The 24,482-nt window shown below is 40.4% G+C and overlaps 1 protein-coding gene across 2 annotated transcripts in view; it reads right to left on the minus strand.

The window, feature by feature from the left end:
* Window positions 1–469: 469 nt before the first annotated feature.
* Window positions 470–24,482, minus strand: part of LOC137298590 (uncharacterized) — a 32,580-nt gene continuing 8,567 nt past the window's right edge. The window contains exons 3-15 of one of the 2 annotated variants that reach the window (XM_067830895.1): window positions 20,495–20,601; window positions 18,773–18,878; window positions 17,248–17,349; window positions 16,773–16,877; window positions 15,615–15,689; window positions 14,670–14,701; window positions 14,201–14,261; window positions 13,208–13,266; window positions 12,818–12,878; window positions 10,935–11,059; window positions 10,123–10,285; window positions 9,697–9,786; window positions 470–6,676 (exon numbers count right to left, since the gene is read on the minus strand). In XM_067830895.1, the coding sequence (XP_067686996.1) occupies window positions 6,512–6,676; window positions 9,697–9,786; window positions 10,123–10,285; window positions 10,935–11,059; window positions 12,818–12,878; window positions 13,208–13,266; window positions 14,201–14,261; window positions 14,670–14,701; window positions 15,615–15,689; window positions 16,773–16,877; window positions 17,248–17,349; window positions 18,773–18,878; window positions 20,495–20,601 (1,251 nt within the window). In that variant the 3' untranslated portion in view covers window positions 470–6,511. Of the gene's footprint in view, window positions 6,677–9,696; window positions 9,787–10,122; window positions 10,286–10,934; window positions 11,060–12,817; window positions 12,879–13,207; window positions 13,267–14,200; window positions 14,262–14,669; window positions 14,702–15,605; window positions 15,690–16,772; window positions 16,878–17,247; window positions 17,350–18,772; window positions 18,879–20,494; window positions 20,602–24,482 lie in introns of both variants that reach the window. The other variant, XM_067830889.1, reaches the window with a different exon arrangement.

The following is a 24,482-nucleotide window of genomic DNA, read 5'->3' on the forward strand; positions in this document are numbered from 1 at the left end:
AAGTGCTAAAAAAGTGCCATCAAGTCACAAACGGGGTCTCAGCACTATATAAATGGTATAGTTCTAAGACCCTGTTAGTGACAGTACACACCTTGAGGGCAGTTTTCAGCGTTACAAGCCCGCCTGTACGAGTCGACCAAGGCTGGAACCCGAGATTGGACGCTCCACTGAAAAAGGGAGGCGGTGCTAACAGACAAGAGTGAAAGAGTTGAGTTTTCCGCTGCACTCAGCAATATTCCAGCTATATGGCTGGGGTCTGTAAATAATCGAGTCTGGGCCAGGCAATCCAGTGATCAACAACATGAGCACCGATCTGCGCAATGAGGAACCGATGACATATGTCAACCAATCCGATCCTGTTAGTCGCCTCCTACGGCAAGCACAGTCGCCTTTCATGGCAAGCATGGGTTGCTGAAGGCCTATTCTACTCTTGAACTTCACAGGTCCCAACAGATAAGAAGAACGACTTGATATTGACGCTTTATTGTAACTAAGTTACCATACTCTAAACAACAAGTAATATTGACGTGGGAAGAGCGTGAGAGTGGAGATAGATCAAACAAACAATGAAACAAACAACAAAAGCCCCACAGTGAAATGTATGTCAACTGTTGACAGTGGTGAAATACACAACAGTATTATGACTTGATTGGCAGATATAGGCAATATGTGTGAAGTTCGCGTATCACAGGAAAGGATGGTCGTATGTACATATCGGCACCATCTTGTCAGTTTCAGCAAAGACGTAGTCTGTTTCAGGCTAGTACCAGTCTATATATATCTAGCACCAACTGGTAGAGCGTGTACACTTCTTGTCAACTCGTCAACTTCATTGGGGAAACAAGCACATATATCCAATCCAAATATTTTTTTAAAAATAAACTTTATACAATTTTACCTAAAGCCAGACCAATTTTATTTCGTGTTTCACAGATTCGCCAGTAGTATTTCATAATATATAAGAAAAAAAATACAAATTAAAATCCTTAAAAAAAAAAAAAATCCGAAATAATATTGATTTGTCCTAATATAACCATGTTAAAAATGTCTCATGTACATGGCCCAAACTACCCTCCTGTCATCTTATAAAGTTCACTTAAGCTTTGATAAACACCTTGATTAATAAAGACACAATAACCTCGAACATCTGCAGCACTGAAACGGCATTCAGTCGTCATCAACTTATCAGTAAGGGACATCCACACACAGTGGTTTCTGCATCCCCCTTATTACCTAAACTAGTGGTGCTCCAGTTATTGAAATAATCAAAGAATGGTCACAGGGACCAAACGACCCAGACAAGAATCACATTTTCTCCTAATCAAACACAGACCATTTTGGAACCACTATTTTAGTGATTTACAACAGAGAACCTGGAGTTTTTTCTTTATACCTATCAGCAATAACAACCTGATTAGGAAAATCTAAAATATGATGCTAACCAATGATTGCTCACTGGAAATGAACAATCATCAATTATGCAACGTCAACCAATTCCCACCACTAACTTGAAACACCCCAATGCCAAGATGGTTTGGCAATGCCCGTTGCCTACCACATGCATGTCTTTGAGAAACTTTAATTAGTCTACTGTAACTGATCCCTATCTATTCCACAGTATGAACTTTGATGGTTGATAATCTCAAATTCTGTGCTTTAACACTGACCCATGATAGTCGTTGGGCCAAAATCACATTGCATTAATCGCAATTTCCCCAATGCACCAATGCAATTTTCCATACAGTAATGTTGGAACTAAGATTGTCTTAAGTATGGGATTTGGAACGTTCAAATCTTCTGCCTGTAAATGAAACCCCACAGTACTGTTTAAATGTAATAACACCTTACTTTGCAATTGTTTGACAGCATTGTAACTGGATCTATTGCCACTGCAGTTTAGTGACCAATGAGAAATTCAACCTTGCACTAATACAAGAGCTTAAATCAACCATACTGACAGTAGGCTAACTGTCATGGGCATTTATAATGGATATAGCCAAAAAAGGGAAAAATAATTTTTTTAGGTGAATTGTATACAGGTGAACGTATGTGCATTGAACATTCCTACCTTATAAATACCTTCACTTAGCATTTGTGATTATTTTTTGCATGAGTTACAATAAATTTCAGAAAGGTTAACAAAGGCCATAGTAGCTTACGATCGTGAACATCAAAAATCATCAAATTTTGTCAGAATGTTTAGTGAACGTGAATGATGTCTGTTGTTTGATGGGTACATTATACACAACTATGGGCAATCTAAAGAAAATAGAAGCTACTATATAATGACCACTTGTTATAGTAATGGAAACATGGATAACATACATTTTCCCATGTCAATTATGAAAACGCCTCCCTGCCATTCCTTTTGTGATAATTATGCATACTGAAAACATCAACAACACATGAAAACACATGAAAACTCTCCATAAATAAGTTGTTCTGATGCCAATCTCGTTATTCCACATCCCCTGTCAAACAAATCCAAAATTTATGGAAACCAACAAGTACTTGCAAACACTTCATTACTATATGCTTCTGGTTTACTTTACACTCATTTAACATTGAGTAATTGGGGGCTGTTTTAGGTCAGTTTTAGTGATATCTCATATCTGCACAAATTTTAGTGATGTTCCCTTTCATGAACAATGTGAACATGTTTTAGACAGATAATTACATCTGTTTTAAATGTAAGTAAGCATTTAACAAATCAACTGTCTCATGAAGTCTTTAAGGTCTGTTTTTGATGAACAAGTTCCGGTCACAAAGTCTTATCTGTTTCAAGCACATTATAGTGAGTGAGAGGGTTTATTTTCACACCACTTTCAACAGTTTTCCCAGTAAAATCTTGACAGGGACACCAGAAAAGGGCTTCACATTTTATGCCCATGTGGGGAATCAAACCCAAATTTCAGCATGATGAGCGAAAGCCTCAACCACTAGGCTACAGCTATGCCTAAAGCCTACTAGAACAAAACTTAGATGATATCACATATCACTGGTATCACTGATATCACACCTAGCGATGAATATCCTGAAGATATATGAATGTTTACTGTTTGGGACTTTGTGAGGGCCACACTGGGTTCAAACCAGTAGAAAACATTTCATGACTTTACTTCTACAGGGCAGTGGGGTAGTAAGTGATTAACAGGTCCTCTCATCATACTGAAAACCAGGGCTCAATTCCCCACGTGGGTACAATGTGTGGAGCCCATTTCTGGTGTCCTCTGCCATGATATTGCTGGAATATTGCTGAAATAGGCATAGAACTATCTTCAATCAGTCTTCAAAATTACAATACAGGTACTTGATGATTTCAAAAGATTTGTTCAAACTTTCCCTTTGCAGGGGAGTCAATGTAATATGTGAGTGAGAGCAGCGTTTTTTGTAAATATAGTTTTGTGAATGTGGATATAAATAGAACACTTTCTACAAACAAAATATAGCACAAAATCATATAAATATATCTTCAGGAAATGATGGGTAATAGATGTGTATTTATGCAATAGATTCATTGAGTCAAATGTCATGATTCAGTCCATTACTTCAGCTAAATTACAGAGCAAAATCTTTTCCATCATAATTCAAAGTAGACAGCAAACTATTTCATGTAAGGCATTAACAAAATTTAATTCCCTGCACATTCATCAGTTAAAGAAACAATACTTGTGACAATTTCATTAGCTAATGAGATCATTAATAGATTAAATTTCATTCATTGTTGAAGGTACATGTACTTGTACAAGAACCACCTAAAAACTATCGATCTGGTTTACTATATACCCTGTCAGGACTTTCTAATATGTGATCAATATTTTTGGCACAATCAAGTACAAACACAAGCAAGTTGTCTCGCATTTGAAATTCCAAAATCCTGTTTTGTTTGTCAGACTCAGTTATCAAAAAAATACCCATGTCAACTGACAATAAAGATTTGAACTATGAGTAAAAAATCCATTTTAGGGATAAATCCTTCAAGACACGAAGATCTAATCTGCGTTAACACAGGAAATATGTATACATCACTTTTCCTTACACTGTGTTTACACTTTGTTGTTAAAAGAATAAATTTAATATATGTTTCATTTACTTGCGCATTGTTTTATGGAGTACAAGAGTCATAAACATGATTTACTCTATCGGCATTACTATTGGTTTGTATCTATAGCCTATTCTTTTCAGATCAATAACTGTGAGTAAATAATTGGGGGGCAATTGTTCCCCACCTATCAGGCCATGAAATTTTGATTTTGCTCCTTTATTCAAACTTTTCTATCTCAAATGCTGTAAATTACAGTTATAGTGAGTTGATTGTTAAGACACTTCTAGCAATATCCCAGCTACATCACTGCCCCAGAAATAATATTAGCTGCTTTCACAAATGACAACTCTAACCGTTTCATAAAAGAGACATCTAGTTTGCCTATAAACCTGGTAGGAGACCTATCAAAAATTCAAAGGTGAAACCTGTTTCTATTGCACTTTTCATTTATTCAAGCTTGAATATACTTGAACACTGCCTCATTTGCCTAAAGATGAACAAGACTGACCTATGCTGAATGCTGCATCAGCAACTTTGCAGCTCTTGACAGCATTTGCTGAAGGAAAAATTCATCGAGAAACCTAATTTGTGTAAACTAATGTTGAATGAGTATGTATGATTTGATGATAGACAAATTAGTAGTGACATTTATAGTTACCTGTTGGGAGTCATTAGCTATATACAAATAGGCAAAAGGCCAAGGGGAGTTGATGTCTATACACAGGAACATCATTCAAAGTGTTTAGATAAATATATTTTCTTTTCACTACAAGTCATATTAGTGCTATTAACAGCATAAGAATGTACAAGGTAAGTAATTAAACCACGATATCACCAAAATGACCGAGTGTGAATCAGATCCGTATTTACAAGAAGATATCTTACAACAATAGGTACACAACAAATACAATTTCCAGAAACAGATAACAGGGTTTCATAGAAAAGAACTTACAACAAACATGTACACTGATTCAGAAAAAACGCTCTAGTATATGTCTGTCTTGTACAAGCCTTCATTGCAACTTAACTACGAATACTGAGCAAAGAGGATAAAACAGTGAAACAGTCATTTAAAAATGTTCAACAAACTAATCCAGTTAACAATTGATAAAACATTTCTTGGAATCAGTTGAGTTGTTAGGGACGTGAATCTTTCTGATCTATTTTCAATAAAACAGCATGTTATCTAGCCATGGACAGACATTTCCCCCTGTCTGTTCTAGACTACAGTCCTCAGCAGAGAAATCATGTTACAAAATATTGCGATTATTAATGATCTTTCATTTCTTAAGAAAACTGATGTCTCCTAAACGCAATAAAAATCACTGACAGAGGTGAGATCAATTGATTGACTGATTTATTCACCACTATGAAAGACTTATCACATTAAACCCCATTATTATGAAAAAAAAGGAAATGACAAAAAATGTACCCATAATGGGAAATATAAATTTCATAAGCGATAAAAAATAACTTTTGAGTTTCAATAATGTTTTCCATTAGGTGACAGAGAGTGGTAATATTGATCAGAGGATAGACCTTAAAATACATCACAACAGCTTAAAATATATGCACTGTTATTTTTCCTCTCAGATCAGTTGGGTATTAAGATCTGTTTACAATGCATTCTGCTATCTTACAAACTAATAATAGCAATATTTTGTGACTGTTTCAAGCGGCAAGACCATCATGTGAAAATTAAGGAAACTATTGTGTCTTACCTGAAGTAGGACTTGTCGATGTCTACTCTTGCCCGGAGTAATTTTTAACGTCATTGTTTGAATGTTAGTAAATAATGTGGTGATCTGTTACATAAAAAGAATCCATTGGTTCTAGTTTCTTTTTTAATACTCAAAATTTACTCAGTATCAGTCAGTAAGATGTCTTTTCAAATTGTAGCTTGATGAATAATAACAACTCTGCTACTTAATTAAAACAGGTGTGGTACATCACGGAAATATGCTGTTCACTTCATTCATTCACTGAATTCATAAACACTTAACTGGAATAACCTCAGTTCAATTAAAAATGTGTACAATTTGTCATACCATTGAAAATTATCTCCATGTGCTTGACTGAACACGTATCTTGACAGTATCAATTAGAAACAACAAACCCATTGATTTTTCATAAGAAACAAACACATATACTTTCATGTAAGTCGGTTGGAAACACAACAAGTGTTAAAGATGAAAATATCTTAAAAAGACAGACAGACAGACAGACAAATATACCAATGAAAATGTATAATTTGACAATTTCAACAGTAACCAGAAAATTGTACAGAAATATGGCACACAAGAATATTTGTTCGAATTTGTACAACGAAAGTCAGAACACCGTAAATTTCTCCTCATGAAGACTTCACAACTTATTAAAGCATACGAAGCAAGGTACAATTGCACATGTTAACGCTATTGCAAAAATATAGGATAGAATGATTCAAGATAATTCTGTGGTAGATGATTACTTCAAGACGAAAGTCGGGTCATCTAAATTGTCGACTTCTGGGGATGGTGAGTTTGTGTCATCAAACCCACCCGTGACGTTGAAGGGGGAGAGATCGGGTGCGGCAGAGTCGTTATCAGCAGTTGACAGGAACTCCATATCGTCACCAGCTGATGGGGATATCTGCAGGATAACAGCATATCAGAGTGAGTGCATGAGTGAGCGAGTGCTCCACTTATGTAACATATCAAGTTCATGTGCGTGGAAGGCACAGAGTGCTTCATGTCCTTGGATAAAACCACAAGTGAGTATGGTTCTATGCCACTATATTCGAACAATATTCCAACAAGGGGCACAGAAACAGAAACGTCTTGCTGAGCAGTGTGACCAATGTTAGGTTAGATGACCAATAATAGACAAACATTCTACAAACCACCAGGATACACCTGAGGAAATAGGTGAGGTGAAACGGGCTTTAATATAGCACTTGAGAATATTTTGCTCATAAGACAATGTGCATGTGTGTGCATGTGTGGCTGCTTGTACTAGCCAAGACTTAAGCTGGTTTTATGGTGCTAAGTCACTGAGATACCCTGGCACATGAGAAGCCCACCCAGACATTACACGGACACCTAGCTACCCAGCCCTTGTTTTACCCATCAAAGCCACGCATCAGACAAGGACCATATTTTAATGGCTATGGTATGATGCGGGCAGTGAATGAGCCCACAACCTACTACTCTCCAGTGGATCCTTGAACCACTACCCATGGAGGTCGTCACTGGGGAAATAATATGTAGAAGTTTTTATTTTCACAAAACCAGAAAGGTAAGCTAAGCAGTCTGTATGTGTGTGCATTTAGTTTTAAGGTGGTTTTAGCAATATTCCAGCTATATCATTATGTCCACCAGGAATGGGCTTCACCCACTGTACCGATGTGGGAAGCACGTTCATATCACAATACAGTACACATTACAGTATAAGGCCTTTGGTTTGGTCCATTTTGGTTCGGTATATGAAAACTTACTCCTGGGAAAGTAACTTCTATCTAGTAAAGAAATGCATAGATTTTGACAAAATGATTCAATTTCTAGACTTTTTAGAACAGGTTAATAAAATGATGGTACGAAAACCAAAATACTGAAACTTTGGATTGCATTACGGGATACCAAACCAGTAATGAAGTATACCATTGCACCCTTAGTGGAGAGTGAAATCTGGGTCTTCAGCGTGATGAGCGAACACTTTCACCGCTAGGCCACCTCACCAACGGCAGGTTGAAACACTCAATAACATACAGACCAGCGGGATCATGCTTGATCATCACTGGCTGTGGTGTAAAACACTGACTTAGTCAACCTGCTGGATCATCACTGGCTGTGACATAAAACACTGACTTAGTCAACCAGCTGGATCATCACTGGCCATGGCATAACTCGCTGACTTAGTCAATCAGCTGGATCATCACTGGCTGTGGTGTAAAACAACAACTTAGTCAACCTGCTGGATCATCACTGGCTGTGGTGTAAAACAACGACTTAGTCAACCTGCTGGATCATCACTGGCTGTGGTGTAAAACACTGACTTAGTCAACCTGCTGGATCATCACTGGCTGTGGTGTAAAACAATGACTTAGTCAACCTGCTGGATCATCACTGGCTGTGGTGTAAAACAATGACTTAGTCAACCTGCTGGATCATCACTGGCTGTGGTGTAAAGCAATGACTTAGTCAACCTGCTGGATCATCACTGGCTGTGGTGTAAAACAACGACTTAGTCAACCTGCTGGATCATCACTGGCTGTGGTGTAAAACACTGACTTAGTCAACCTGCTGGATCATCACTGGCTGTGGTGTAAAACACTGACTTAGTCAACCTGCTGGATCATCACTGGCTGTGACATAAAACACTGACTTAGTCAACCAGCTGGATCATCACTGGCTGTGGTGTAAAACAACGACTTAGTCAACCTGCTGGATCATCACTGGCTGTGGTGTAAAACAACGACTTAGTCAACCTGCTGGATCATCACTGGCTGTGGTGTAAAACACTGACTTAGTCAACCTGCTGGATCATCACTGGCTATGGTGTAAAACAATGACTTAGTCAACCTGCTGGATCATCACTGACCGTGGTGTAAAACAACGACTTAGTCAACCTGCTGGATCATCACTGGCTATGGTGTAAAACACTGATTTAGTCAACCTGCTGGATCATCACTGGCTGTGGTGTAAAACACTGACTTAGTCAACCTGCTGGATCATCACTGACTGTGGTGTAAAACAATGACTTAGTCAACCTGCTGGATCATCACTGCTGTGGTGTAAAACACTGACTTAGTCAACCTGCTGGATCATCACTGGCTGTGGTGTAAAACAACGACTTAGTCAACCTGCTGGATCATCACTGACTGTGGTGTAAAACAACGACTTAGTCAACCTGCTGGATCATCACTGACTGTGGTGTAAAACAACGACTTAGTCAACCTGCTGGATCATCACTGGCTATGGTGTAAAACACTGACTTAGTCAACCTGCTGGATCATCACTGACTGTGGTGTAAAACAATGACTTAGTCAACCTGCTGGATCATCACTGGCTGTGGTGTAAAACACTGACTTAGTCAACCTGCTGGATCATCACTGGCTGTGGTGTAAAACACTGACTTAGTCAACCTGCTGGATCATCACTGGCTGTGGTGTAAAACAACGACTTAGTCAACCTGCTGGATCATCACTGGCTGTGGTGTAAAACACTGATTTAGTCAACCTGCTGGATCATCACTGGCTGTGGTGTAAAACAACGACTTAGTCAACCTGCTGGATCATCACTGGCTGTGGTGTAAAACACTGATTTAGTCAACCTGCTGGATCATCACTGGCTGTGGTGTAAAACAACGACTTAGTCAACCTGCTGGATCATCACTGGCTGTGGTGTAAAACAATGACTTAGTCAACCTGCTGGATCATCACTGGCTGTGGTGTAAAACACTGATTTAGTCAACCTGCTGGATCATCACTGGCTGTGGTGTAAAACAACGACTTAGTCAACCTGCTGGATCATCACTGGCTGTGGTGTAAAACAATGACTTAGTCAACCTGCTGGATCATCACTGGCTGTGGTGTAAAACACTGGCTAAGTCAACCTCCTGGATCATCACCTGCAGTCGTGTAAAACACTGACTTAGACAACCTGATGTATTACCTGAATATCCGACTTCGAAATGGGATATGTTGAGGTGGTATCACTGAAGTTTGAAAAGGGAAGCGACTTGGGAGGTTCCTCCTCAATTTCCTGCAAAGACAGAAATTAAGATTACAAAAAATGGTAGTGAATTTATATTGGTCTTTCAAAACTTGACTGTACTGGAACAGATAACAAGGAGCATTTGTTTCTTCAAACTATTTTCATTGGAGAGACTTTTATCTTCTGGAACAGTTTTTTATTTGTAAAACATTGACAGACATATTTATTTCAGATTTAATACTTTTGACCATTCTAAGCAATGTCTTTCAGTGAATCATAACTTAAACTTAACTTTGCCAGTTATGCCAGAACGACCTACCTTATTTGCCCTTTGACCTACCCTGAATGCAATCAAGTCTGAAAGACCTTGTCACCATGACCTACCCTGTATGAACTCATGTCGGTTGGAGTTCCTGAACGACTGCGGTGGAACTTGGAACGACTGACATCTGTCCTCATAGCATTCATCTGAATTTTCATCTTGGAGAGAATCCAGTCTGGCACAGTGAATCCGTACAGTTCATCCATCAACAGATTGGGGCTGTCCCTACACAGAAGCAGATCACACAGCCTTAGGAAAACCTTCTAGTGCAGATGACTATTTCGATAGTCCTTAAAGTGTGTATCTAGTTGAATTTTCAAATCAGTTTTGATTCCGTTGCATCTAGAGAAACAACAAAGCCTTGAGGTGGTTCAGTATGTTTGTTGTTTATGCTATGCTCAGTAACATTCCAGCAATATGGAGACAGTCTGTAAATAATTGAGTCTGGTTTGTGAATGTGTTGTGTGAATGTCTATGCCAAGTATTAATGCACAACCATGAGAAACATGAAAAAGAATGAGTGAGAGAGTTTATGGCTGCGTTCAGCAATATTCTAGCTATGTAGCAGCACATGAGTGAGATATCTAATATCTCTTGTGAAATATAGAATATTGTGGTAAGGAACAAGTGAGTGAGATGTATGATGATTTGTTTGTCTGGAGCGAGCAGGTGTTGTTGTACATTGTTTTTAGCAATATTCCAGCAATATCACTGCACACCACAAACAGTCTTCACACATTGCACTCATGTAGGGAATTGAATCCGGGTCTTCAATGAGCAACCACCTTAACCACTAGGCTACCCTACCATCATTGTGTATCCAGAACAAGGTTAAATCGCATGGTATCTAATACTGTATTAGTGGACATCGTACTTGTACTCGTCTGTCCTACTCAGCTCCTGTATGTCCTCCACCATCAACATGTAGGCCTTGCCCCCTGTGGCAGGCATCAAGTGATGCTCGTACAGCCACGCCTTGTCGTCCTGGTCACCAGAGTACTGAAGCACAAAACAAGGTTGCAATCAATCATACAGGTTATCCTTGATAAGCCTGAAGATACTTCAGACAAACATTTCAGTTCTTTTAAATATATCCTATGATTGTTGTTTTCAGGCACAGTGAGCACTATTCAATGCGTGAGTGAATTTAGTTTTACGTGGCAGTCAACAATATTTCAGCTATATGGCAGTAGTCTGTAAGTAAATGTGTCTGTACCAGATGATCCAGTGATCAACAGCATGAGCATCAATCTGTGCAACTGTGAACCGATGAAGTGTCAATCATGTCAGTGAGGCTGACCACCCAATCCTGTTAGTAGCCTCTTATGACAAGCCTCTTACGTGGGTTATATTCTCACATGGACCTTCACGGGGTACAGCACTATTCAGCTATATGGCAACCTCTAATGGTGTCACAACAGTGGTTTACAGAATCAGAAAATGTTCTACCAGTTTACTGTGTCCCCTTAATTCTCTCTAAAAGTCTTTTCTAGTCGGTGCCCACTCAATCCTCGTGTACAACAAGTGCCCACTCAATTCTCATGTCCAAAAGCAACTAATGGCAGATCCAGCGACAGAGTTCAATGTTTTGTGCTTTCATTTTCACAGACATCTATGCTAATATGCAAGGAAATACTGATCATAATCAAAACATCAGACCAATTCTGTGATTTTTTTCTAAGAATTAAGAGTTTGCTTAACAAGCTTTGTCACTAAGGTGACATAATCCCCCGCCGCATATTATCAAATCAACCTTATAAAGAAATTAAAGTGAAGGTCGTAGTTTAAGATGAAGTAAAATGTCAACAAAAACATTACTCTCAAACTCTCTGGATATCTTGACCTGTAGTTGTTCAAATGATGAAATATTTTGAAGAGTCACTCAGACCTTGACCAGTGTATGAAACTCCTAAAAAAAAACCAGTCGCTGTGACCTTCAAAAATATGTGAAGGTCACCAAAAACAGCTGGGTGACCTTCATCTTCCCTAGATAAAGTTTGGTGTTGAATATGAAGAAAATCCTGTGAACAGTTCTGGAGATATCTCGCTGACAAGATAAAACATTTAAGTCCCCTTGTGACCTTAAGATGAAGGTCCACATCACCAAAACTGAGGCCTTTCTTTCACTGTGATATACTTGGATACCAAATATGAAAAGAATCTAGTCAACAGTTCTTAAGATATTCCAATCTGTAAAGATGGACAGAGCCAAATACTATATCCCCCGCTTCACGATAAACATGCAACAGGGGATAACAAACTAGTAATAAAATATTTAATAAGTTTTAGCACAGGATTAGCGTTTCATTGAGTATTATTAATATTTTTGTAAGTTTTTTGGTTAGATTTTGTGCCAAGCGGACTCCACCATGTACCGTAACAGGACCTCAATCTTAGAGTGCTTTGAGTTATAGCACTATTCCAGATATTTTACGACAAGCTGTAAATAACAGTCAGGGTAAGTAACTCTGGACCTGACAGTTTGGGTTTGAATCCCAGATGGCCATTTATCTGCAAGAGGACCTGGGGCAAGGAACCTGAATTAGGTGCCTCCTGACAGGCATTAAGCAAAGAAATAACATAAAGTCAGTTTAGCTGCACATATATTTAGTGTGACAGGCGAATGCTTTAAGCACTGGCCGACTCAAACACATCACTTAGGCGAACTACATCTCGGTCATGTGGCAGCTGCCTAACACTGTAAATTGTAATTCCTACACACTTCGTCCTCCTTCACTCAATGTGGAACATACATACCTTGAATATTTCCGGGTGTTTGATGTATAAACGTCCTCGAGTTGCCCCAAGGCCAAGAGCTCTGAAATCACAAAAGAACATTGCTTTAACAAGTCACATCTGAGGCCTCTTTATTTCAGTTACGTCTCATAACAATGGTTACCATGCATCAGTTCTACTTCTGAATCCTAAAGGGTCATTCTGACAACTTTTCCAGACCACCGGACAGACTACACTTCAAATCTGAGGTGAAAACAGACCGTTCCAGATGGTCAGACAGGCAGGAATCTTAAACGCTGCCAAATGGCTACTGGCCAACCGTGTTGCTGTACTGTGTATCAGTAGAGCACATAAAGGCTGCATGTACCACAAACAGGACATTTGTTCACTGCTGAAAATCTATTCACTTACTTGTTAGCTCGCGCTCCCATCACAAATTTAGTGTCTGAGACAATTCTGTCTGGATCCCACTGAAACAAAATAAACCATTTTAAATTGTTAAACTTCATGCTCAGATATATTCCAGCTAGTGACCTCCTACGACAAACATGTGGTGCTGATGACCAGTTCTAAGCCAGACCTTTAAAGGTGTTTTTAGTAATCACATAGAGTGTTGCACAAATAGGATTATCAAAATTATTCATCCATATTTACAAGCAAGCAACTCAGAATGAACTAGGTTATATCAAAGTTTTCGATGGCATTTAGAAGTTGGACGAATGTAAATACATGACATATTTTATGGACAGCAACTTTTCTATTCTCCATTTTTAGCCCCTCTTGTTATTACAATACATTGCTACCTTCAATCCAATCTAACTGGCTGCGTAATTATATTGCACTGTGTAAACATGTTTTAATCTCTACATATATTCATTCGTTGTACTGATTCAGCATTCACTTGATGAAGGAGCAGGAATTAACTCTGCAATGTTGTGAAAATATCAAAATAGAAGTTGCTATCTATAAAACATCTCATGTATTTAGGCTGTATTGATCTGGATCCTAGTTGCTCAGTTCATGAATCCTGATAAAACAAGAATCAAGAATGTCACTTGTCCTGACTAACATTGCACTTGAACTCATTTTATGACACAATGGTTGATGTTAATTCTTACTAAACTATTTGTAGAAAAATGCTATATTTCAAAGAACAATAACTCTACTTTATTAGTAATCCAAAATTTAATAGCTACATCATCAGCAGTTATGAAATCCATTTATTTGCAGTTTGAAACCTTAAGTGGACATTATCCAGTAGCCTACAGACTGACTTGTCCCAGGCTGGCCTGACTTGTAGAAGTGACTTGTAGTAGTGTAGGATCCTGAAACGCCCCATTCCCCTGTTCCAACACTCCAGTATTCTATGTTTAACAGGCAATACAAGTGTGATTTAAAACCTACCTTTGGCCCCTCCCGCCGGACTGGTTCATTTGGTTTTATAGACTTCATTGGTGTGCCTCTCCTGCAGAAAAAAACATTGAACACTTTGACTTATGTAAATGAATGAAAAGTATACATACATGTGGGTACTTATCTTGTATCAGCTCTCATTAAATCATGTGTCACGTGCACCTTCCATTTGGCATTGGTATATTTTCAAATCTATTGACTCTAACTTAATCAGGGTGCAAAAAGACTTGATGCAGTACATGAGCTTTGATTTGTTTTATGTTGATAATTATCGTGATTACTGATCAAGTTGTCCATACTTGGTGCTGTCACATTATACACCAATACACATGCTATGAAAGAATCTGATCAGTTTTTGTGTGCCTTAGAAGAGGCTGTGAAAGTGTGTGCTAAATCCTGTTCCTTGTAAATAAAATATGTCTGTATCAAATTCTGTGTTTATACATCATGAGATACATACCCTGATTGGCTAAGAGGTGGCCGCCCTTTCCTCTGAAATTACAATAAAAAAACCAATTGCATCAATAAAGGTAAATTCCTTTTCTCACTGTTTACTGTTTACCAGCAGAACTGTGCAGTAAACAAAATTCAAACAAACTTGTAGAGGTTGCAGATTCTTTGAATATATTCCTCCTTGGGGTACATTTAAGCATTTCAATGTCCATTTAAAATCCGTACAACAGTTGTAACAATGTTCTAAATAAAATATTTACAAAGCAAAAACTACATTTTTGCCTTAAGAGCAGGTAACTCTATATTATAACCTCACATCTCACGTTCCATGTTGAAGAAAATCAGACGGAATGTGGGGAGGTGGGTGGCTGTACCCCAAGGAGGACTATATTCAAATGATCGGCAACCTACAGTAGCTGTTCCTGAAGCACTCATGTTACAGGGATTTCAACACAGCTCAGCTCTGAGTTGCCAGGTTACTGTTTACAGGTACCTGCTCTTGGCTGCAGAGGTTCATGGGGGGCCCTGTATGGGTGGTCTCAGAAGGCAAAAACATAGTTTTCGTTTTGTAAATATTTTATTCAAAGTCTTGTTAATGGGATTTTTGTAGATGAACATTACAATGCTTATATATGTACTCCAAAGAGGAATAAATGAAAAAGAATTAGAGTGTGTCCAAAATAAAAACTGACACAAGGATAGAAATTCAATAAACAAATAAGAACAATACATACATGTGCAAGATGTCAAAGTGAAAAATAAAAGATGGTACACAGATCAGGAGAACTGACATTATGACATTATGACTCAAAAAATGAACATACATTAATAACCATTACAGAATGCCAATTAAACTAAATTACCTCAAAAGCAGAAGCTTGATTTTCTGTTATTCATTTTCGACAGACAGACACAGAGAAGAATGAAATAATATTCAACTGACTTTCCTCACCTTCTTCTTGGGCTGGCTGATGTCACTTCCTGCCTCTGAGTTGCTGTCAGATGGGCGACGCCTTCGACCAATCCCCTGCAAACAGTAACATGTAATGAGTGAGTGAGTGAGTTTAGTTTTACGCCACACTCAGCAATATTACAGCTATATGGCGGCGGTCTGTAAATAATCGAGTCTGGACCAGACAATCCAGTGATCAGCAACATGAGCATCGATCTGCGCAATTGGGAACCGATGACATGTGCCAACCAAGTCAGCGAGCCTGACCACCCGATCCCGTTAGTCGCCTCTTACGACAAGCTGAGTCGCCTTTTATGGCAAGCATGGGTTGCTGAAGGCCTATTCTACCCCGGGACCAACATGTAATGAAAAGACATGAAATGTTAACTAAGGTTTCTGGGAAACATGTCTTGGCAATAAGGCTGACTGGGATATTTCAAGACTGATCACACTATTCATAAATGAAAAATATGTGCATGGTCACTTGCCCAGTTGTCAGTTGTCCTGTCCATATGTGGACCTAATGTGTGAGGTTTGTAGTCACATTCAGATTTTTCTGTGTTTGTTTTTGGAGGTGTTCGTACTTTGAATTCTGCTTCTTTCACAGTGCATTAGAGCACTATCATAACATGCCAGTCTTTAACATGCACATAGCATACAGGTACAGCGCAGAGAAGCCAACTCTGAATGTAAAGAAAACTGAGTCATGCCTGGAAGAAATCCAGGCCTGAACATCGAAGGTACAAGTTAGGGCTGAACGCAAAAGGGTTTCACCAATCTGCTTCACCTACGCACCAGCTTTGACATGCATTTGGAAAAACTTCATCAGTAACACACAGATTCAACATTGAGATCCAAATGATCCCACGCTCAGCTTCTGAATACTTTTACCAGTATCAACTCAAATAACCCACGATGACTTTCAAAATTGTTTATCTGAATACAACTTCACATTTTTCTCTCAAAGGAATACAGTTTTAAAGACAAATCAAACAGTGGATTTTGTGCTCGAAAATGGAAGTCATTGGCATCTCTGACAATGTCTCCTGACCACCCAAACCATGGGACCACCTCTTAAGTCCTGCATGGATAACTGGAGATGTCTTCTTCCTCGAGTCCCAGCTGGAGACAACACTCTGTGAGAAGTTGGTCACTTACCAAGGGTCTTCGCCCACTGTTGCTCCCATTCTCAGACACAGTATCAGTGTCGTCTCTGACTGGGGTAACACTTCGTCGAGGTTCACTCACATACATCTTCTTTGCCTGAACAGAAGTCAAATCACATATTTCTTTCGTGTAGATTTAAGCTATTGCATACAATGAATTTACCAGGCATTTCCCTGGATATGAACAGCTCACATACAAAAATTTTGAGTGATCGTTTCAGACTACCGCACTCCCGAGATGAATCGATGTATTTCATTGAAAGGGGACACAACTCTGCATGGAGTGAGTGAATGAGTTCAGTTTCAGCAATATTCAAATATCATGGTAGGGACATCAGAAATGTACTTCATACATTGCACCTATGTGGGAAATCAAACCAAGGTCCTAAGCGTAACAAGCAAACACCTTAACCACTTGACTACACACTTGCCACAAATGTTGCATGGAGAATCCTGACAGAACCTACCTCTTCCAGCATCTGTCTACAGACAGCGTGGATGTGGTCATCACTGACAGAGTTCTGACCGTTGTTCAAGCGAATGTTGGATATGGCAGGTTTGAAGAACTTCTGAAATGATAATACACAGTATGTAAGGAGTGGGACTTCACATGTTTTCTAAAAGATTTAACAAAAGCCATTCAAAATTTTGGTAGCCTGTATGCCCTGCAAGTTTTTTTATGTACACTGTGAAATATTCACAGATGAAAATCTGAATGCCATCTCATTATCTAAGAAGAAGAGCTCCACTTTTTGGAGGAAACAATTCCACTAGCCTTTGAGGCTTGCTTGGTTTTTGAGTCATTTTCATTATAAATACAATGATGTGCCAACCTTATATAATGATATTTATCTTGACATCAGTTGCAGCACAAGACAATCCATATAATTCATTTGCAGTGTTTTATATAACTCTTTCCATGTCGCCTAACAAGATTGTTTCGATGTCATCCTGTTCATAACATGCCTGAGAAGTTTATTTAAACTTGTATAAAGCAGACATGCCTACCCCAAATGTGTTTCAAATAGTAGTTTCAAGAATCAAAATTAATAGTTTCACCATAAAAGTGGTAGTCAGCTAAATACTTAAGATCATGATAGATTCTGAAAAAGATAATAAGACTCTAAGCAATAGTGACGACTTAATTTCACATACCTCCAACAGCAGATTTCCAAATTATCATCATTACATTTCTTGCCTCTTTATTATGAAAAAGTATTTCATTGACGAATATCTGTTCTTGTCTACATATCCGAATCTTTAAGACCTTTCTTCATTGAACTTCTAGTATACTAGTACTGGCATTATTTCAGGATAAAATCTGTAGCAACTACGATAAAATTGTAGAAGCTGGCATCTCTGTATAACACATGGTTCTCTGAGGCAACAGGGTGGATGACTATACTCACAGCATGTCATGGCACCCTGAATGTGGATTGTTGCTCATAATATCATTCACTTTCTTGTCAAATTTTTCTTGTCAAACCGTTTCAATGTTTCTATTATTTACAGGACACCTTGACATAGATGACATAAAGCCCACAAATAAAAGAGAACATCTTTTTTGTTTATTAACAAATATTGTACTCAGCAACATTTCAACTGTATGATGGCAGATTATAAATTGAGTCTAGACCAGACAATCCAATGGTCAACATTATGATCAACACTATCAGTGTATTCTGACAACCATTCAAAGCCAAGTCAAACACTTTCGCTATTTATTTATAATAACAACCTGTTTGATTAAGTATGTGGCAGGGTGAGCATGGTCTTATGCCACTTTAAAAGTATCAAAGGGGGGGATATAAGTTTGACACAGTCTGTCCTAGTAGAGGACCAAACCAAGGCCTTTTCTTACAAATGTTTTAACCACAAGGCTACCACTTCGTCCTGACCACCAGATCTATTCGGACACCTTTAAATGGAAAATAGGTGAAAGGAGCCTCTTGAAATCACCATCAGGATAAATATGCATCATATATGTCTAACCTCAACGTAATTCTGCACAACTACATCTAGCTCCTTGTTTAAGCTCCTCTGAAGGTTCTGTCGGAGAATGTCGAGGGATTTAGCAGCACTTGTGATTGAGCAGGCCCTGAAACAAAATGGAGAGTAGGGTTCAACACTGCTGGAGTATAAATGAGCGAATTGGCTTCTGCACCACTTTATCAATATCCCATGCAATATCACAGCAGAGGGCACCAACAATGGGGGAACTGAAGCAGTGCCACCAATGAATGCTTTAAGCTCGGGGCTATTCCTTCACCCCTCCAGGGCCCTTTTCCTCTAAGTAGGCGATCGCAGCGCTGTGACTGTCGTAGTGAGCGAGTGAGTTCAGTTTTACACCGCACTCAGCAATATTCCAACAAGCATAGTCGCCTTTTATGGCAAGCATGGGTTGCTGAAGGCCTAGTCTACCCCGGGACCTTCGCAGGTGTGACTGTCGTAAGTCTATTTAGTTACGATCACTTTGAGGAACAGAGCCCTGGGTTATCAAGTCACATAAATTCATGAGGCAGGTTTGTGCCCCTATCAACCAGCGGCTAGGAGATATAAATACAGGGAAGAAGAATATTTCTGGAAGTATTTTCACCACAGCTTCACAGTCTGAACAATACCATGTCTCCCATGAAGAATATGTTTATGTAAATATGTGTAGGCAAATTCTGAATTTGATTCTGTAACAGATATCGTGTCCGGGTGAACTTCCAAATATTCAACAATGAATTTCCATCAGGATATATGCTGAGGGAAATAATAAAGGAAGGACAAGTGTTCCTTTATTTGTTTTCCAGCAGGTTTCTTCACAAGCTTTGTATCGCATAACTTTTGAAGAAACCTGAAAAAAATAAGGGAACACTTTTTGTGATTTTTCGTTTTTTTCCCTCCGTATACTTTACATTTATCCCAAACCAAATGATCAGTAGATTTGAAATGGTCATGCATAAAACAATTATGTATCTCAAAAAATGATTAAAACATGCTTAACGATAAGAGACTAAAAATAACATATCCAATGTTGAGAAAAAACTTCAAATGAAATGATAGGTAGAACCAGAAGGGATACTTCACTTCATAATGGCCTATCTAGGATTATTTTTCAATTTTCACAAGTTTTTAATATGTACAAATTGTATGACCAGAATCCCAGAAGTTAGTGAGTAAAAACAAAATATATGAACTAATGGATAACAATTTCTTTTTTATGGCATAGAGCAACATAGATTCTCACACTAATATCAAGCTTGAAACAGGAAGTTGTATACTTTGTTACTGTTCTGATAGAAAATTAGAGTTAACTAAACTGCTTGCCATTTGCTGCAGACTCGGAACCAAGTATCAGCCTCTAAGCAGGTTTAGATAAAACCCCAAGAAAATCAAGTATTGTCACCAATTCTAATTAGATTATACATTTGAGTGAACTGAGTGGGCGGTCTCTAAACCAAGTGTTTGGCAACTTCTAACAGGGCATGATTTAGTGCTCTGTTACTTACAAAGTGCAAGCTAGTTATATGTCTAAACTTGAACCAGGTGCAAGTCAGTTTCTGAGTGGGTAAACGTTTGAATAAATCTAAATAACCGCCTGTTTACATTGCAATAAAAGCAGTACTACTGGAATTTAGCTTGTGCAACTAGGTTTTAATCTTAGGTTGCACCTAGTGCAAGTAGGTTAACATTTCATAAATCCAGCTCTGCCTAATCAGCACTCACTTGGCTCTCTGGACAGCTACCGACTGTGCTCGATACGCAGACCTGTACGTTGTGTTGTTGACGGGAAAGTTAGCTAGGTTCTGTAGCCTCATGTTGAAGGGACTCAGCTGTAACCATGGCAACAGACTAACAGATTATCATTTCATGTCCATACATCAATCTTTACTACAGTGTTCCTGAAATAGGTAAGGACGTACATCTAAACCTGTGTTTCTTTCTACAATGACACTACTCGACGTGACTGAAATAGTTGCATATCCCGTCACGAGGTTCCCTATCTTAAGCAGCCTTCCCAGGACAAATTAAATACCGACAACACATGTCGTAGAAATTCATTAAAGAATGTCCTCCTTGGGTTACATATAACATTAAAATGTCCATTTTCAAAATGCCTATGACAGTTGTATTTCAATAAATATTTTACAAAATAAAAAACTCGATTTTGTCTTGTGACAGCACCCCTACAGTGCCACCAACTGGGCCTCTTACAACCAAACCACTGATGTCAATCAGGCGGGGGCGTGGCAGGCAGGGCAAGCGTGTCTCCTTTGGTGAAATGACAAATGACGGATGTAAATCTCATCCAACCTGCTGGCCAGACATTACCACCACAAGAAAGGCAGCCTTCCAACTTAACAGCTGGAGTGAAAGAGATAACAGCTTGTAAAAAGGAGGACCATATAGTCAATCAAGATCCTATCCTTGCCAGCTAGACAGCGCTGCACAAGCAGGTGCTGCTCCAACAGAGCGCCACCACGAGAAATATGGAAGGCAGATACAGCCGTGGAGTAGTCTCGGATAGTAGACGCTGCTAAACCGGCTTCTAACCAAGACAGTAAAAATTACAGTTGAAGAAAAGGGATTGAGCATCCCCCTGTCAGCACACCAGCGCGCATAACAGGCCAATCTATCCTCATACTGAACGTTTGTCGAATACCTCTGCAAAGCCTGAATCGCTTGGAGGTGATTCAGACAGTGGCCAGGCCACTGATTGAATCCTGGGATTTGGGTGCGGCACTTTGTTCTGAGATAGTCGGTCCAGTTGAAAGTGTAATAGTACAGGAGCCTGAGCCAGAAACCTGAGTAGTAGGGGAAACCCGGTTTGAGCTGAACAAAGAGGTGCAAAGAGCACAAGCAGGTTGGGTGGCAAGCTGCGAGAGGACCTTCAGCATCAGGGGTAGAGATAGGAAAGTGTCCTGGGTGATAGCCCTTGGATCGGGTATCTGGTTCATCCCTCCTGAGGCAAACACTTCCACCTGGAACGACCCGAACCACTTGGAGATGGAGCATCCCCTCATGTGGGACCAGGACACGTTGAGAGAGCATGTCTGCTAAATCGCTGTCCACCCCTGGGAGATAAACGAGCATCACCCAAATGTTGCACAGGTCACACCACAGCAGAAACTGCCATGCCTCCAGCAGGAGAGAGGGAGACACCATGTCGCCCTGTTTCAGGATATACGTCAATGCCATTTCATTGTCCTTCTGTAGACGAACCACATGGAAGTGAACCCTCTCTTGAACTCTAGTAGGACAGCTCTCAATTCTCACACACTGATGTGCAGGCGTGCCTCGCTCTGTGACCACAGGTCTGAAACTGATAGATTGCCCAGAACGCCTCTCCCACCCCGTGAGGGAAGCATCCATCTGAATTGAGAGATGTGGCGAAGGGGCAGACTCTTGGATAATTCCATATCAGTGTCCACCACTGTAAATGAGGATGGCAGGGTGGCAGCACCTGCCCTGCAACCTGGCCACTTGTGCTGGAATTAGCACGAGTTTGGTGAACACCCTCGGAGCTGTAGAAATGCCGAAACTGAAAACATGAAGCGTCACAGGAAAACCAGGTGTACTCCATGAAGTCAGGGTTCATCAGAACATGTAGGTGCGCGTCTTTGAGGGTTGATGGACGTGAACCAGTCGCCATTTTCTACAGATGAGATCACTGATCGCAGTATCTCCATCTTGAATGACAGTACCTGCAACATGCTGTTCAGACCTGAGATTTAGAATAGGTCTAAACCCTCCGTCCTTTTTGGTGACCAGGAAATAAGTGGATTAAATACCCTCTTGTTCCTGTCCTTCTAGAACTACCTCGATAGCAGCCTTGATGAGCAATGACAGGACCTTGTTGCGGAGCATCTCCACTTTCTCCGGAACACCCAGCACTAGATCCTGGAAAAGGGATGTGGGTTCTACTGTGGAAAGTGGCCATCCCTGAGTGTGGATAGGACCAACAGATTGGAAGTGACTTTTTCCCATTCTGAAAGGAAAAGGGAAAGTCGACCAGCCACAGGGACATGTGGCAGAAGACAATGAATTGCTGACGGCAGCAGTACACTGACTGCTTGGTCTTGGGGCAACGAGGGATCTGGAGGAATTACTGCTGGGAAGCCGGGCCCCTACTTACCCTTCCTCTGAAAAAATCTGATGGGGTGCTGCAGGGATGCTGTTGCCCCTGCCTTTACCCTTGCCTTTGCACATCTGTAATGGCTAAGACCATTTAGCAGACTCCTTGGCTGGGGTCAAAGGTTACGCTGTAGCAAGGACCTTGGGCCGTGCACGATATATGTGAGGCTGAACTAATATGGGCATAGAGTCCTTAAAAGTAGAGATTGCCTCCATGGCTTCATTGACTACTGTCGTTGCCCCAGGAAAAAGGGTACACCCATCCTGTAAGGGAGCGCAAACAGTGCTGTTGTGCAGCTGTCGAATACTGAGCAAAAGAGAGCCAAAGACAATGAAGGTCCATGACCACCGATGTCATTTGGTAAGCGGAGGATCAAATGAAAGTCTTGAGTATTGAAGGGACTGAACCTCCGTCAGCTGCTATGTGAAGGTTGAGGAAGCGACGTCTTCCTCTGTCCCACCCACATTCACTAACTGGCGTTGCAGTACCAAAGTATAAGCAGAATGGATGGTGACCTTCAAACACTGGACAGCGTTGGGATACTGCTCTTCAAATGAGCGGTATGCAGACTTCAGTGCTGCAGCATTAAAAGTAAAAGGTGGCAACCTATGCCCTTGATTGGCAGAGGCTAAGAAGCTTCTTGAGGTGTCCCTCAGGGCGACTGATACACAGATACAGCCGTCCACTGATGGGGGTGTGGGGTGGGGGGTTGTACATGCCTGACTCGCCCATAAGGTAAAGCTGATCTAATTCAGGTTGATTGAATCCTGACCTGGTACCAGAAAGGAGAGGGTTGATGACCTCAGCCAAGACAGAAGGAACAATGTGCAACCGAGCATCCGCCACTTTGGATGGAGCAAATTCTTCCTCAGGGAGCCTCAACTCTGATGGGTCAGGGGCAGCAGAGCTAACTACCACCACAGGCAGTACTGAAGCAATGCCCACCCATTCCTGCCTCAACGATGCACCAAGAGAGGAAGGCGACTCACTTGTCCCTCCCCTGCCCTCCTCCTCCTCCATAAGCTCCTCGACCTGATCTCCCAGCAGTGAGGTCTCCGTACTGAGAGACAGCTCCGGGGATCGGTTGAGGGAACACCAGAGAGGGAAAGAAGCTCAAGCAGAGCCGAGTGGCCTGATACAAGTGACCCACAACCTGACATAGAGTCTGTGTGACGAACTGACAGTAACCCAAGCGGTGCCGACACCAAACGACCAGGCATGAGCAGTGGGACCGATTACGACCATGTAGAGCCAACAACTGGGACAGTACCTAAGAGACGCGAACTAGCCATCTGATCGGATATCGGGCCAGCAGTGGATATGGCAACAAAGGGGTGATCGGCCACCAAAGCAGCATTCAGCACAGAGTCACCCCCTGCGGATGTCCCCAATCCAGAGCAGAGGGCAAGGTTGGGGACTCCACTAGCTTCAGAACCTGAGCATATCTCACCATCTGGACGGACACCAATCTCATGATGAAGACTGAACATCATGTCCGAGATGAGGGTATGCATAGAAGCCATTTGTTGCTGTAACAATCTGGATGTTAGTGTGAATGTTAATGTTTGTGACACTGGA

This window comes from Haliotis asinina, chromosome 1, assembly GCF_037392515.1.
Source record: "Haliotis asinina isolate JCU_RB_2024 chromosome 1, JCU_Hal_asi_v2, whole genome shotgun sequence".
In the NCBI taxonomy this organism is placed as follows: Eukaryota; Metazoa; Mollusca; class Gastropoda; order Lepetellida; family Haliotidae; genus Haliotis; species Haliotis asinina.